The sequence below is a fragment of the Sparus aurata genome, chromosome 2, assembly GCF_900880675.1.
Source record: "Sparus aurata chromosome 2, fSpaAur1.1, whole genome shotgun sequence".
Classification (NCBI taxonomy): Eukaryota; Metazoa; Chordata; class Actinopteri; order Spariformes; family Sparidae; genus Sparus; species Sparus aurata.
In genome coordinates this window covers 7,597,182-7,612,974 of record NC_044188.1, presented here as the reverse complement: position 1 = coordinate 7,612,974, position 15,793 = coordinate 7,597,182, and the positions used below count along the sequence as shown (strand labels likewise).

The following is a 15,793-nucleotide window of genomic DNA, read 5'->3' as shown; positions in this document are numbered from 1 at the left end:
GTGCGTTGAAAATATTGTTTAAATGATGCATAATCTTAGAGATGTTGCTGTTTTCATAGAATTTATGAGTACTTGCTTGATCGTCTGCACAAATTACACAACACGGGAAAAGAAAAGGGTGTTCTCTTTTTTGTAAGGGATTTTCAATGATAATCTCACACTGTGGTCCTGTGAGTTAAGGAGTTCGGTGCTTGTAATTTTGTTTGTTGACATCTGTGATGTTGCCAAAATGTCTTCACTAAATCTGGGCTGCCTCTCAAACCCACATTAACACTAACAAATATGAATGCATGTAGCTAATGGAGTAATTCCAGGTATCGTATTAAAAAGATGCCCTATGACTCTAGATTCCCACACACTTAAATAATGGCATGAGGTTCATAGCCCTGTATACATTATCTAGTTATCCTGGCTTAGTATGTGAGGCTCAGGCTGAACCAGGCCACTGCTGAGTAGTGAAATCCTCTCGGAGATCCCACAGATGAATCTCAGAGGAGGAGGCTAACCCCTCCTCTTTGTCCCAGAGCCAGCAGGCAGCCAAACACTCCATGTCTGTCAGATGAACCCTGCACTGGCCAATCAAAAGAGCAAGGCTGGAGCTGAAATACAATAGGAATGTATTCTTCCAACAGAACTAATAAATGACCTTGTTCAAAACCGAAATGCTGAGATTTACTATTTCTGATACATTAATGATGTGTGAGCTTGTTTGCCGTAAAAATCCAACTTTGAAGAATACGAGCTGGGATTTATGGATATTTTTAAATCAAAATTGAGTTCATGCTTTTACCAGTAGGGGAGCTCCCTCACTCACAACATTTGGGTAATGTTTTTACCAGGATGCCCTGTCTGTGTTTGGCCTGTATCTAATCTCAGGCATGAACAGCCTTAATGAGAGATCTGGGACTAGGTCCTTGTCAACAACAGTGCTCCTCCTGCCAGCCGTTGGGTCAGTGCCTGCTGCTGCTGCTGCCGCTGCTGCTGCCAAATGGGCGGTGCCTGCACTCAAGGGCCCAGGCAGTGGTGGTTACTGAACCTATGATTAGTTTTGCTCCCCCACAAACATAGAAAATGCTGTCTGCGCTCACACTGGCATTAAGTGAGCCTTTTTTGTGTGCACATATTGTAATTGAAATCAGATAAAATAGAAACTGAAGATGAGCATGTGAGAGGGAAGAAGAGGAGCCTCACAAGGCATTTCTTGTGTCAAGGAGGAGTCTGTCGATTCGACTGTCCTGCTGTCATATACCGGAACTGTGTTAGCATATGCCCCGAAGTGTGGTCTAGCGGCCACAACCATTTTGTTCTGCCTCAATTTAGTCTTTCTGTATCCATTTTTGTCGTCATTCACAATACAGTTCCCTTGAATGGCTTCATGTTTATAAAAGAGTAAAACCCACAGAACATTTGTTAATGCGAATCTCAGTAAAAAAAGAGAAAGACGGAATGTTATTATTATTTTTGCACGATCAAGTTCCTCAAGTTTCTATTTTTTTGTTAATTTAGAATTCAAAGTTCTACAAAGCCTTTCCTAATATAAACACAATACGTGGAACATCAAAAAGAAAATACACGAACAGCACTCGAAAACCGATTTATTTATATTAAATATTTAAATGTTCCTGCTTATTTTAAATTAATCCTTGTATGCTGCAGCCTCATTAAATAGTACGCAATGCAGTATATATTTCTTCAGGGTTTCGCATGTAAATGTTTTATGTTGAAAGATGAATGCAAGCTTTGAAATCAGTGGAAAAATGGTCACTACTACAGTACAGCAACACGAATGAGCAACACGGCCCTCAGCATGCAGCGGGTTCTAATGACTGCAGCCGTGCATGTGTATGTGTGCACTATAAGTCACCATGTGTCTGTTTGCAAGTGGATGATTGTGCTCAGGTGTGCAAGTAACCCACTTCCACTTGTATTTCTCCCATAATGTACAAAATAAAAGCACTCGGCCCCATCAGACATACAGTCCAGCGGGTGGAATGTGGATAATAATAAGCCCATCTTCTCAGCACTTCTCCCAAACTCCCTCCACAACCAAATGAGACTTTTCATCACTTCATTAAATTGGCCTGTCATTCGACAAATATTTGCATTTTCATTAAAGGAAAAGCCCCAACAGCCGGATATTTTCCGAGCTTTAGCGTATACACACCACTCATCCCATGTAACTTGCCCTTAATTTCATTATTCTCCTGTAAACATTTTAATGCCATATAGCCTAATTATGTAAGGATCCCTGAGGGGATTACCGCCTAATCCTCTTCCTCCCCATGAGCAATGGATGCTGTGGCTTAATGCTTCAGGCATTGTGTCTTTTCTCTCTTGGTAGCCCTTTAGGGCCGAAAACACAATACATCAGCCCTAAAAGTGTTATTTTTAGTAGGAGGTGAATGGGCTTGTAATTTGTAGTGAACATGAAGACAATCTGCTTTTTATTGTAGCCGAAACAATTTATGGTACAGAGAGGGTCAACTGGCAATAATATAAAAATAATAATGATAATGATAATAATAAGAATAAGAATAAGAATAATAATAATAAGAAGAAGAAGTTAAAATAGATACTTTCACTTTTTGATGTCATATATATATATATATATTTGTTTTTACTTTTTAAAAATTCTATCATTTTTATAAAGTTATCTAAAATGCAATCAAACAGGCTGAGGTTTCTGCAAGTATTTACTGTTCATATGAAGCTTGTAAGCAACGTGTAGCGCCCGGGCTGATAGCATCAGCAGATAGGATCGCCGTTAATGGACCCGAGCAACGCTGAGAAGAAGAAGAAGAGGAAAAAAAGAGAAAAACAGGGAGGGAGGTTTGACTGTGCAGCCTGCAAGAGCGATGAAGGGGCGCTCTGGGAGTTGAGACCGAAATCCACTTGTATTCCTGTAACACTATCGGCCATAATTGGCTGAGGAACGCAGATTAAGATTGATGAGACATTAAAGTGGCTCTTTGGAGTTTAAGGGATCGATAAATATCCTGATTTCGAGAGCTTTTCGTTTGAGAGCAGACAAATCACTGTAACGGTGCTCCACAGCGACACGCTGATCTGAGAACATGGAGGATGAAGCAGAGAGTGGGGAGGAGGAGGGGGAGGAGGAGGAGGCAGAAAATAAAGATGTGATCACTATCAGCTGGCAGGGTCACAAACCCACCTTAAAATTGTGGACATTTTTTAGGACTTGAGAACGGGCCTGTAGTTTTATTGTGGTCCTACATGTCTTAATGTACAGAGAGGGCAGGAGGGTGCGCTGGAGGATACAAGAGCGGCTTTTTAAATTCATGCACGGCTTCCTCTCATAGGTCGATGCCCCCTTTAAAACCAACCCTGAATATCAATGATGCAAATTAAAATGTGTCACCTCCGCTGCATTCCTACATCCAGCTTCCTGAAAACATGTTCCCCTCTAGTTATGATCCGGTCATATCATAAAGGCATTTACTGTGATTATTGTGATTATTATTGTTTTTGTTGTTATCAGTGCATCTAGGATATACTTCTATGCATTTGTAGGCCTGATAAATGATCTGTGTTATGCGCATACATTGCTCGAAATGTGCACTTGAAAGACAAAAAGGCGTTCAGGCGGCTTTGTTTCGTGGTGCGATAAATAATGAAGGATAAAATAAAATGGAGACTTTGACGGGGCTGTCACAGTGTATAGTGTTTGACCGAACTGCAGTAATTAATCTAAAAAATATAACAAATGTTTTTTGTTTGTTTTTTTTAAGCGCAGGGTTGAGACGCATTGGTGCAAACAGGCCGCCGTCTGTCTCCAAGTCCTGTACACGCTGGACCTCAGACTCGCTTTATTTTGTGCAGAAGAATCATCTTTATATTTTCCTCCTTGTTACTGATGGTGCACACGGCTGCCCTCCTCTGCACTCTGCAGGCCCAGTGGTCCTGAGCAGCCCGGCCCAGCTCGTTGCCCCCGTCCTGGTGGCCCGGGGGACTCTGTCCATCACCACCACTGAAATCTACTTCGAGGTGGACGAGGATGACCCTGCCTTCAAAAGGGTCAACCCAAAGGTAAGTAACCTGCGAGCAAGTGTGCAGCCCAAGTTTAAAGCGGGCACTTTGGCTTGTGCATTTTTTTTTTCTTTTTTTTTTCTTTCCTCCCCCTTTACGTTGGAAATGGTCGACAGGTATTAAAACATTCAGTATATTCTAAAGAAAGAGCGGGTTGGCGCAGATGTTTTCACAGAGGTGCGCTGCTCCGTGTCGCTTCTTCTTTTTGTATTTTATGACGACATTTTGTGCATTTCACGCGAACCACGGTTCATTTTTGCTTCGTGTGTATCAATTTTATGCATTTAAAATAAATGATCAGATAATGATAATTGAGGCCTGCTCGTCATAAATCAAACAGTGGAGACATTTTTCAACCAAATTATGTCAAGTGAGCTGGTTATCCAGTGTTTTAAAGAAATTACACGCAGATTTCTTACACAGCTGGTTGTGGTTTTAAAAAAAATAATAAATAAATACAAACTGGTGCAAAGGTTACAGATATGTTCGTGTTGTGTGTGGAATTATTATTGTCCCTATTAAGAGTCGGCGAAATTAAATGTGTCATATTATTGCTGCATGGCGTTAGGCCTACGTCACTACTGTAGAGAAACACATTTAATAAAACCATAAAGGGGACACAAATATAAAACAGCTCGTTTTATTAGCTCTTTAAATTAGATCAGAGACAGAAATTAAAAAAATCAGATCACAGATGTTATAATCCAGTGTATTTCAAGTGCATTTTTTTCAATTAAACTGTAATATATATATACTATATATGTTATCATTTTCATTTTTTTTTATCATGTAGGCCTAAGCATGGTAGAGAAAAAAACAACAACCCAAAAAAAAAAAAAAAATGTTCGAGTACTTTAAATAATAATTCAAGTAAATTGATGGAATGTTTTCAATGTAACAGATGTCGTACGCCTACCATCAAAATGTAAACTTTCAAAAATGAGACAATGTCCATTGAAACAGATGAGTCAGACTACCACTGATGCAAGTATAAATAAAAAAAAAAAAACGTTTTCTACCAGATAAAGAAAAAGTTCAGAAGTAGATTTAAACAGGTGGATCCTATTTACGTGTCACAGAACAACATTCACAATTTCAGACCACTGGAATCACAATCTATGAATGTATTTACAGTATAAAATGTACAGATGTGTGTGTGTGTTTTATTTTTTTTTTTCTCCAAAGTTTGTCACGGGGCTTTATTTTAAAGCATTTAAGAAAAATGTAGGATTTGGACTTTTTTTGATAGAGAGGGAGAGAGAGAGAGAGAGAAGGAGGCACTGCTGAGGTGCACTCCTGGATTAATGGTTGCCAATAATTTAAATTTTGCTCCTAAATATTGACACCGCCAAAAGGTGCACGGGGATGATGGCAAACTAAATTTGTCTGTCATAAAAAAAAATCATCTTGAAAACAGGCCAGGCCGAAACAGATTCAACAACAGAAGGACAGTCACGTTTCACAAGACTTTTTGCAGATTGGTTGGCGATATTTTCTCTGTCCGTTTATGAGCTCGTTAGGCCTCTTTAACACATATTGTTTAAGACGAGGTGAACTGACATGTTTTACCTCAGAGTTTCTCCAAGCTTTTGGGGTTGGTCAGTATTTCTCTCGCCAGTCGCCAAGTCTGTTTGGCTGCGTTCTCTAGAGCAGAGTGAGGTTTTCCTTGAAACAGGTCTAAATTAGGCAGGAAATAATGCGGGCACCTTCTGCACTGCAAACATGAAATGAGCTGCAATAGTATCCCGTTCAGACGGTCGCCGAGGCAGTTCTCATCCCAGTCCGACTCCCTGGGATGCTTCTCACACTCGTAGGAAACCAAAGTTTTCATGTGGTAGTTGTTCAGCGGCTGTCCGGGCAGTTCGAGGTGTCGGTCGCGTAAGGCTTTGAGCACTGACAAGCATTTCTTCCTGCATCCACCCAGGAGCAGCCGGTTCTCGGCCTCGGCGAACTGCAAGACCCAGGCGTCGCTCTCTGCCGAGCTCTGCTTGCCGTTCAGGGAGTAGCACTCTTTGGATAAAAGATTGAACCCTTCCGCTTTGACTTCTGCAACCCGGTTAGGTCCCGGCCAGGGGATGTGGGGGAGAGGCCAATGCGCAGCGCTGCGCGGCCAGATCCCAGTGCACTTGAACGCCGGCGTGATTTGCACCACATATCTGTCTCTAATGCGCAACTTCACCTCACTTGTGTCAGCGACCATTTTGACAACATCTCTGTAGCTGCATTTATCCACTGCCTGCGCCACCAGTGTCTGAAATCTCGACCGGATCTTGCGCGCCGAGAGGTAACCGGAGGCTGTGATGAATTCGACCCAGAGAGACATGCTTCTTTTGCGGCCGTCGCTGAGCTTGAGCACGGCGCAGCCCGGGAGAGAGCCGTCATCCACAAAGTTGAATACTCCCATCTGATTCAGATAGAGCACGACCTCGAACTCGGTGGGCGAAATAACCTCCAGTCCCTCGAAACGATTATCCATCTCGCTGAGAGAGCTGATGAAGCGGGGCTCCTGCACCTCGACCTCCTTCAGGACATCCGATACCACCTTGCACACCTCCCGGATGGTCTTGGAGATGGCGGCTTTTCGAGACTGACATTTCTCGTTGTAGTATTTGTTGAGGTGATACACCAATTTCGCCTGGGCGGCTATCATATTAGGGCAGAGATCCGGGTTATACACCGGAGTCTCGCAGTAAGCCGAGGGATCCAACGCGGCTGTTTGTACGGGAGCCAATTTTAGAGAAGAAAGAAAGCTATTTAAAAAGAAAAAAAATGTGTCTATTTATAAGACAACTACTCAAAACTGTGCTCAGAGCACATGCGTGATGATCAGATCATAACATTCACAGCTGTGGTACCGTAAACTGCATTGAAGCGAAGTCCTCCGATTTATCAGGCTGACCTGATTAAAAGTCCATTTCAACCTTGTGAGGTTCAGTAGCTGGGAGGGAAAAAAAGCCTTTTTGCCTTTTTCTCTGATCACCGTGCCAGTTAGGAGTCCGCGTAATTGCGCAGAAGTGGAGTGTGCCCTCCTGACGCAGACGCCCGGTGTTGCTGTGTTTTACAACAGGGAGACACACACACTCTTTATTATAAGGGAGGAGTTGAGACCAAGATGTCCAATCGCTGTCGGATGCGTCACCGCTTCCCAGTTTATCGAAAACAAATTCATCCCCGGGTGTTATATACAAGTAAAAAGTACAGGTAGTAGTAGTATATCGAGGAGCGGAAGTACACCTACGCATTTGGAGAGAAGAAAAAAAACAAACATTTTCGCTGCGTTACGTTGCTTTTTTTTCTTTTCTTTTCTTGGACTCTGCTGCTTTTCAGTCAGCTATATTGAATCATATATGAAACAGTAGGTGGATTCCGAATTGTTAACGTGGGCTCGTTATGCTCTCGGATAATAAAACATTTACATTTACTTTATTATTTACATTTTTTTTTTTTTCTCCAGTGGACCGGATCTAATTTCTGCTCCGTCCGGCTCATCAGATGAATTGAAATTAGAGTAATTTCGGGAGCTTTTCGGACGCAAAATATAATTATATTCTATAAATGTGTTTTTGCTTATTTTGAAGCCACACATTAATAAAATAATCACGAATTAGTTCGTTATCTCCCCGCGTTAGTTGAATTCATTGAAAATTCTTATTTCTGAAAGGTGTAAAAGTCATGGTGCTTTTTATACTAAACATTGTGATTATATTTGACACATTTATTATCGTGTCTGTGATCCATACGCGAGTTTAATATCTCGAGCTTGATCGAGAAGGCGTATTTGTTTTTGCTCTTTTACTGTGCGGGGACTGCCTGCTGTGCTGTGTGTCTGCTCCCAGCGCCAGTGTAGTCACGACAGTTTAATTCATTTATATTTACAGAAATAAAAGATACATTTCTCTCTTACATAACTGAGAAATGAAACGTATGTGAACCCTTTTATTAAACTAGATATTGCAGTTTTTTGTTGTGTTCATCTGGCAACCAAAAGGAGTGTTTAAAAAGTGGGTGCTTTCATAGTTATTAGTTTTTATTCTTAATGCTTGTAATATTGAAATTATTATTGTTTTTGTATTGTTTTTTTTTTTACATATATGTCATTAATTTATGAAAAACAATAATATACATTGACATTCTGCAATCTGTTATTTCTGGTAGGCTGATAATAAATATATATTTTATTCAACAGCAAAACAGCACAATAGCGTAAAAAAACATTTGAATGTTTATAAAAAAGACAACTTGATTTAAAAAAAAAAAAAAAAAAAAACCTGAATTGCTAATAATTCTAACAATTGCGGCGGAACATTTTAATGAAAGTGCCATGATGTGTGGTGTGTTGTTTTAGCTAAGATGGTCTGATTCACAAATAAAAAAAGGTCTTGCATCCACACTAAACCCGCTCTGGCTCTCATCATTGCACTCGCACCCCATCTCACAAGGTACAGTGCATCCTTTGAAGAGCACTTCAAAAAGATGATGCTGCACAGATCAGATAAGGAACACAAAGGCATTTACACTCATCTCCGCTCCAGTCAGAGCTGCATAAGACCAGACATTATGAGGGCAAGCGGCCGCACGTCAGCTCTGACTCGCGCTACACGGATGCGGCTGAGCGGGAGGTGGCGTGCGCGGGAAGGACCCTGATAGATAGGTGACTCCCATTATCATCACAGCCTGTCATGGACTCAGTGCCAGTACCTTCTCAGCAAACCCCAGTGATAATATCACACTGTTACCAGGCAGAAATTATGGAAGTGTAGCTTTTTTCTTTTCTTTTTTTTTTTTTTAATAAATGTAATCTGAAAACTGTATAACTCTGAAATTAAATGATAAGATAAGGTCCTTTAGTCTCATTGACTTCGCATTTAGGTCTGATTAAATTCACAACAAAAATGTATATTCTGGCTGACATATTTCTGGAGGATATGGAGGACATTATGGAAGGTTTTCATGTGGTGAGAGGTAGCTAAAAGCCTCTTCCCCTCTCCAGCTTTGATAGTCTTTTCCCTCACTCTCTCCCACTGTCTGTGGCCCAGCAGGTACTTGCCTTTTATTGAAACCAGACTGCCCTGACTTTCCAGGCCATCTCGCTCCAAGTCAGATACCTCAGAATCCAGTTGCACCTCTTGAGTTTGTGCTCCAGCCTTTGGTCGTCCGTATGCGTGATAGAAGGGGGGATTTTCATTGAGATTATCACCTCTTAATCTAAAGCATGTGGCTGCACAGATCTCACAGTAACTCAACCTGCTCCGCAGTCCCAAGACTCCAGCAGTTGTCAGGTCTAGCCTAAGACAATCCAATCTTCTTATCCATATCTTTACCATTACAACATTGCAAGCTTTGTTGCTTCATTCGTCCTCCCGCTAGGCTATTGGAGCCCCTCAACCAGTGTGATATATGGGGCTGTGAGTCGAGCAAAGGCCTATTTCTGACCCAGCAAAATGCATGCACGATAGTGTAAATCAATACAATGACTTCTCCTTCCCCTAATTTTGCACGAACATGTGACCCTGTTTTGAAGGCCTCTTTGTTTCCAGAGCATGCCTCTACACTTATTCATTTTTTTCTCCTCCATTTTTCGTTTTTCCTTTCTTCTCGTAAGACTGATCGTCCTGTTAACATGGCCGGGCATAAGGTCAATGGTGCTTGTCTGATGACTGAAATTGCCCTTTGATGACACCACTCGTGCTTTGAGTGACTTCAGATGATACTCTTACTGATTGTGGCAGGAATCGTTAAATGCATGTTGCTTTATTTTATCCTCGAGGCTCTATGCAGTATTTACATACATAGATTAATAATACATATGCTAACGTATATATGTTCATATACAAATGAGCATAATCTGTGTGAAAACAAGATTATTTTTATTGTATGTACAAGAGAGTGTGTAGCCTCAAGCAATTAATACAAAAATGATCATATTTTGAAAAAGTGAGTCTCCAGAGGGGGAAATGAAAACACCATGCTCCACAAAGATGAACGTTTATTGTCTGACTTGACTAAAACTATTCATGCAGATTTCACTGTGATGTATTACCTCATCACGACTATTTACAATCATATGCCAATGATGGTATACAAGTATAGCATTTAGCTGATTTTAAGCTGGATCAAGAGCATTATAACCCGCAATCTCCTGACTGGAATCATAATTATGGATGACATTTTATTATTTTGATAATCCTATTAAGGACAAGAACAAATAGGTCTGCCATGTGCGTTTTCATTAATTTTCTGGGGTCATTTAGTTTTGAAAAAGAGAATCTGAAGCCATTTCCTATATAAAGGGAGTTTCCCAGCTAGCTTCCAAGCTAATATGCAGATTAGTCAAAATGGACTTAATAGGATGACATATTTCTATATAAATCAGATTAAAAGCAGTGACACTTCAGAGAACTGACATCAACACTGGCACTCAAACTGTGAGACATAATATATCTCATCTCATGGGATAGCCAGTCACATTGACACATTTTCTATAATTTATTTGTCACAAAATGAAATTGTCATTGGGATTTTTAATAACGGAACATTATTATTCCAAAGCAATATGTTGTCTCTGTAGGAGGCCAGATAATTTTAGGGCCCGGAGCTGCACCGAGGACCCCCTTTGGATTGTGTCCATTCATTTGTTTAATTCTCTGCTGTGTGTTAGCAGCCTCCAATGGAGAAGTCAGGAAGCTGGACCACATAGCCAGAGGCTCTTAGAGACCCAAGATCAGTTCAACAGGCGCTGGTCACTATGACCCGCATCCTTAACATTCACACGTGGAAAACACCAAACTTATGAACAAGCCGAAAATTCTGACAAAACAGAAAGGTGGCCAAAAGTGTAAATTATGAATCTTAATTGATTGTCTCAGCTTCATCTGGCCCTTCACCCCTCCCCTCTGCAATATGGTACGCTTGTCAGCCTTTGTGATAAATTACATGCATGTATTTGCATGAATTTAGCACAAATACAATTCAGTTCTGTTTACTAAAGTACCGGTCCAGAAAATGTCTGGTTTGTTTCACAAAAGAATAAAAAAACAGCAGTACATAGTGTTTTGTGCACTTTCTTCCCTGCACAGGTTATACAGTTGGCAGTTGAGTTCAGTGAAAGTGCTGGTGCAGTGTTTTCCACTCGTTTTATTAGCACACAGTTTAGCATTATATCCTGTTGTACAAGACAATGCTAAATATTGGGATTGTTGAAAACTGGAGCTGGTTTATTATTACTTTATTCAGTGTGTATTTTCCTGCTGTTTTCTGCAAACTGGTAGGGCTCTGATTCTTCTAAAATAATTCACTAGTAGTTTATTTATTAACCTGAGTTATTTTTTTATTGTCTTTTATTTATCAAAGATTATTCCTGACTTCGATCTTATCTGTTGTAAAAGGCAACCATTCAGCAGCAGCAGCAGTAGTGTGATTAATCTTCATGTTTGCGAGATGTCTTCCATCTAAGGGTGGGCGCTGTAATCATCTGCCCACTGACCCCATGATGCTCATCTACAGTCCTCCCTGCAGCCCCTCTGTCTGATAAGTAATTTCAAATTTCAGATTAACTGAACACACTTCTCTCCCACGTGTCATGTGATCTAGGAGTAGGAGTGAATCTCACAAAACAAAAGAAAATGGAAGCGTTGGTGGCATATTGTAGGTGTGGGGCTGTTGGTAATCAAATGCTGCTGGTGAGGCCTGTGATGAAATTAGGCAATGTTGCCTAAATAAGGGATGAAGGGTTCATAATTGCCAGTCCTAGAGATCTGAGGTGCCGGGTGCCAACTGTCAGAGCAAGGCTAATGATGACAAATGTCTCTCTATGCAGATTGCTGCAGCAGCAGCTCGGGTGTGCAGCTGAGGAGGAACAAGAAAAGAAAAATGCACAGAGCCTAATAAGAGAGAGCTTGTGTGCACATATTTAGTGACCTACATGGAAACAAACCTCTTTAACTGATGGACTGCCTTTGGACGTACTCAAGCTTGATGCCGTTTACAGCTACCATAAAATGGAGGAGTCCCCTGCAGTACCTGTGACTGATCTTTAATAGTCATTAATCTGCATGACTACGAGGAATCACTGCGATCTGCTGCTTCGCAGATACAGAGAACAAAAAATAGAAACTACAATTAACTCACATATGCTTGCAGGCTTGTCAGGATGATTTAACAATGAAGATTTGTTATGTTGGAAAAGTTAGCTCTATATTTAGCCAAACAATCCATCAACTCTGAAGGAGGGGACATGTAAGCATGGATCAGCAATGTCCCTGCGTGTAGTTTTCCTCATTAGCTTTCTAAAGTTGATGTTTGGTCATTATTGTGCAAGATGGCAAAGTGTTGTTAAAAGAGAAGTGGCTTGTTACTCCGTGGTGCTTGTGCAAAATAACAGGCTGTTTTTGGTTAACATCGCTAAAATGCTGTTGGTTAACATGGTTTAAAAAAAAAAGTTTTGTGTCCTAAAAGTGTGCGTGATTTTAACCATCTTTTGGAGCAGGGAGCCATAAATCTGATTTCACTTACTGTGACGTAGGGCTCACGCTAATAAAAGAGCAAACCCAGAGTGTTGCATGGCCAGATTTCCCCAATTTGTTGCATGAATGGCTTTTGAAAGGGGTCCCTCTTTGTACAAAGGGAGTCTCGTCTTTGTTTGGTTTCGCCCCATCTGTGTCATCTGGTGGTCTGTGCAAGAGGGTGGTGTCTCGGGGTGCTCCCCAGCGGCGATGCCAGTTGTTTTATGGACTCGGTGGAGTGGTGCTGGGAGTTCATAAGTTGGCTGGCCCATTGTGTGCTGAGCCCAGCTGACACGTGTGAATTGACTCCAGCATATTGACAGATCATTTCCATTAATGAATCGGAGGAGTCTGCCTTGTTTCACTCTGTGATTTATGCCCTTGCTTCATCATCCTCAGAGCTCAGGGTTAACTAACGGCACCCTGAATGACTCAGCCACAATGAGCTGAATGAAGGGAGTTTGCTTTGTTCAGTACTTTTATGAACACATTTTGAATTATATTTTCAACATTTTATATCTTATATTTCAAGATAAATCAAGTGAGTTCATATATATAACCCCAAATAAAAAGTTTGTCTCAGAGTGTTCTACAGTTTGTACAGTATCCTTCAGATCATTAGACTCTCTTAGAATAATGTTAGTGTTTTATAACTGATATTTACATTTGACATAAAAGCAACTTGGCTGAAGTATGAATTAATGTTTTTCAGGGCTGCAACTAACAAATATTTTGATTATAGATTAATCTATTGATCATTTTCTTGATTAATCGGTTAGTTGTTTGGTCTTCAAATTTTAGAAAATGGTGCAAAATGCTGATAGCTGTTTTCCAAAGCCCAAGATGACGTCCTCAAATATCTTGTTTTGTCCCTCACCCGAAGATATTCACTTTACTGTCATAGAGGAGTAAAGAAGCCACAAAATATTTGCATTTGAGACACTTTTTTAGAAAGTACACATTTTAAAAATAACTCAAGATGATGAATGGATCGTCAAATAGTTGGTGATTAATTTAGTGGCAGACAGCTGATGGAATAATCAACTAATCCGATTTCTTATTGTTGTAAATTATTTTCAAAACGCATTTCTGCACATTAAAACTTTCTACAAGGAAAAGCGGGATGATGTGCAGTCTGTTATTATCAAGCCCTGCCAGACAACTAAGTTAACATTTATCAAAGAAGCGTTTTGTGTGGGGATGGGAGGCCTGTTTTCCTGATTTGCTTTTGTTTGTAACCGCTGGTGTCTCATGAGCTCAGGCCCTGATCCTCCATGGCGTCCATCCAGGTTGTTCAAAGCAACAGCCACACAGTGCTGATAGCGCTGGCCTCAGCCTGCCCTGTCACCCCCACCACTGCTGCCACATGGAAGGCACATTTGCTCGCCACCATTTTATGCCGCTGTCACCCTCCCTTCAAGAGCGAGGGGAAAGAGGGGAGGTGAAAAGGAAAGGAGGGAAAGAGGGAGGCTCACCCTGAGCGGATGCTAGACAAAGATGGCAGCAGAGACATTTTGTCTACTTTCATTAGTTCTGGTGCTGGTGAGCTGTGCTGAATATTAGCCTGTTACTGGCAAAGCCACACATTGTGGAGCGCAGACGGCGAGCATGTCAGAATCAAATCTACCCCACCTCATTTCCATCTTCCTCACTGAAAAAGTGGGACATATGGGGCAGGATGCCAATTGCTTATTTTATATGGTAATTAACATCCTTCAAACCGTGTTATATGGTAGGTGTGTCTCAACCGTGACAAAGTTTATCTCACAAATTTACATATATTTTCCCAGTAAGGGGCGATATTTTAGGATCCCAACAGACTACAAAGGCTTGTGTGCTATATGTTATTGGGAAACGAATGAACTTTGCTGGCCTTCACTCGTAGTTTCACTGTATTAGTTTTGTTGTGACAGTGTCACATTCAGCTAAACTCAGAACCGTCCTAAACCAGTGCTGTCATTTCCTTGAGTATCTACTATCTGGTATCTGTCAGCTTAAATTGGAACCCTACCTCAACCCACACACACACACACACACACACACACACACACACACTCACTCTGTGCGTGTGTTTGTGATGGGGTGTTTCTGAGTGAGTGAAGGACAGTCGGGTATGTGATATTCTTGTGATGAACTCGATTGGTAAATTGCTGTTTGTGATCAGCGTGACACAGTCACCCAAAAATCCTTCTCTGGCAAAACACAGATGCTTCTGATTCTTTTGTTTACCTAAATAACGACATTCGCGCAGCAAGTCCCAGATTGGTGCTAACCCTTTTGTGTGTGTGTGTGTGTGTGTGTGTGTGGAGATGTACTGTATCTGAATGTTGTTTTGTCCTGCTGAGCTTTCATCTGTTGGACTCATTATAGCAGTCATCTCACTGGGCACCAGTGGAGAAGCTCGGGAGACGGGCTCCCCATGAAAAAGTCATGATGGATGAAGAAGTGCTGATGTGCTGGTTCCTGCCTCCAGGCTTTCACCTGCTCAGGAACAGCCCCAAGGCAAAAAAGAACCAGGCCGTCAATGAAAGGCTGTGGAGCTAAAGTCAGACTTTCCGAGTGTTGCACACTGTGAACTGAGGGCTCGGGTTTGTTGGAAAAAGTTAATTTTTTGAATCTCTTTCTAATGATAAAAAAAAAAAAACAAGTCAAAAGGTGGATGAAAGCCCCGAAAAAGACGGATAAAGTTGTGCCGTTCTACCTTGTTAAATTTCAAACGATTTTATTAGAGTGTCAGTGCCGTGGCCTTGGCAGGGCTCGGGAGGTGTCTGAGCAGGGAGTGCGGCAGCAGGGCGAGAGCATGTCGGCTGTTGACACCATCTAACGAAGGGAGGATTAGGAGTTTACAGAGGCAGTAATATGATAGGTCAAAAAGAGGAGGCACTCCTCCGCAGCACTTGGCTCTGTAATGAATGATTGACTGGAAAAGGAGAAGCTGCCACTCGCTGGCTGAGTGCTCATCTTGACGCCTGCCGCACCGCTCCACGGCTCCCCTTGATCACGTTTCGCTGCTCCCTTCTCATCTAAGGCACCAGTCTGCAGGGAAAAGCTGCTTTTCCCTCTTATTTTTCTCCCTAATTTACACATTTAAGACATTTTTGTTTGCTTATTTGCAATTCCCTTTTTTTTTTGTCAGTGAGCCTCTCTCTATCAGTCCTACTCCCAGCTCTGAAACCAGCCCCCCACCACACACACACACACACACACACACACACACACACACACACACACACACACACACACAC

General features: G+C 41.5%; 2 protein-coding genes across 5 annotated transcripts in view; one reads left to right on the top strand and one right to left on the bottom strand.

Moving 5' to 3' along the window:
* LOC115574613 (neurobeachin-like) overlaps nt 1-15,793 on the top strand; it is a 228,094-nt gene that overhangs the window by 159,641 nt on the left and 52,660 nt on the right. For 3 of the 4 annotated variants that reach the window (XM_030406282.1, XM_030406278.1, XM_030406270.1), the window contains exon 39: nt 3,911-4,047. In XM_030406282.1, coding sequence (XP_030262142.1) covers nt 3,911-4,047 — 137 coding nt within the window. Of the gene's footprint in view, nt 1-3,910; nt 4,048-7,215; nt 7,403-15,793 lie in introns of those variants that run through there. The other variant, XM_030406290.1, reaches the window with a different exon arrangement.
* mab21l1 (mab-21-like 1) lies at nt 5,047-7,110 on the bottom strand. Its single transcript, XM_030406337.1, has one exon. The coding sequence runs from the start codon at nt 6,695-6,697 to the stop codon at nt 5,618-5,620; it is 1,080 nt and encodes a 359-aa protein (XP_030262197.1). The 5' UTR covers nt 6,698-7,110; the 3' UTR covers nt 5,047-5,617.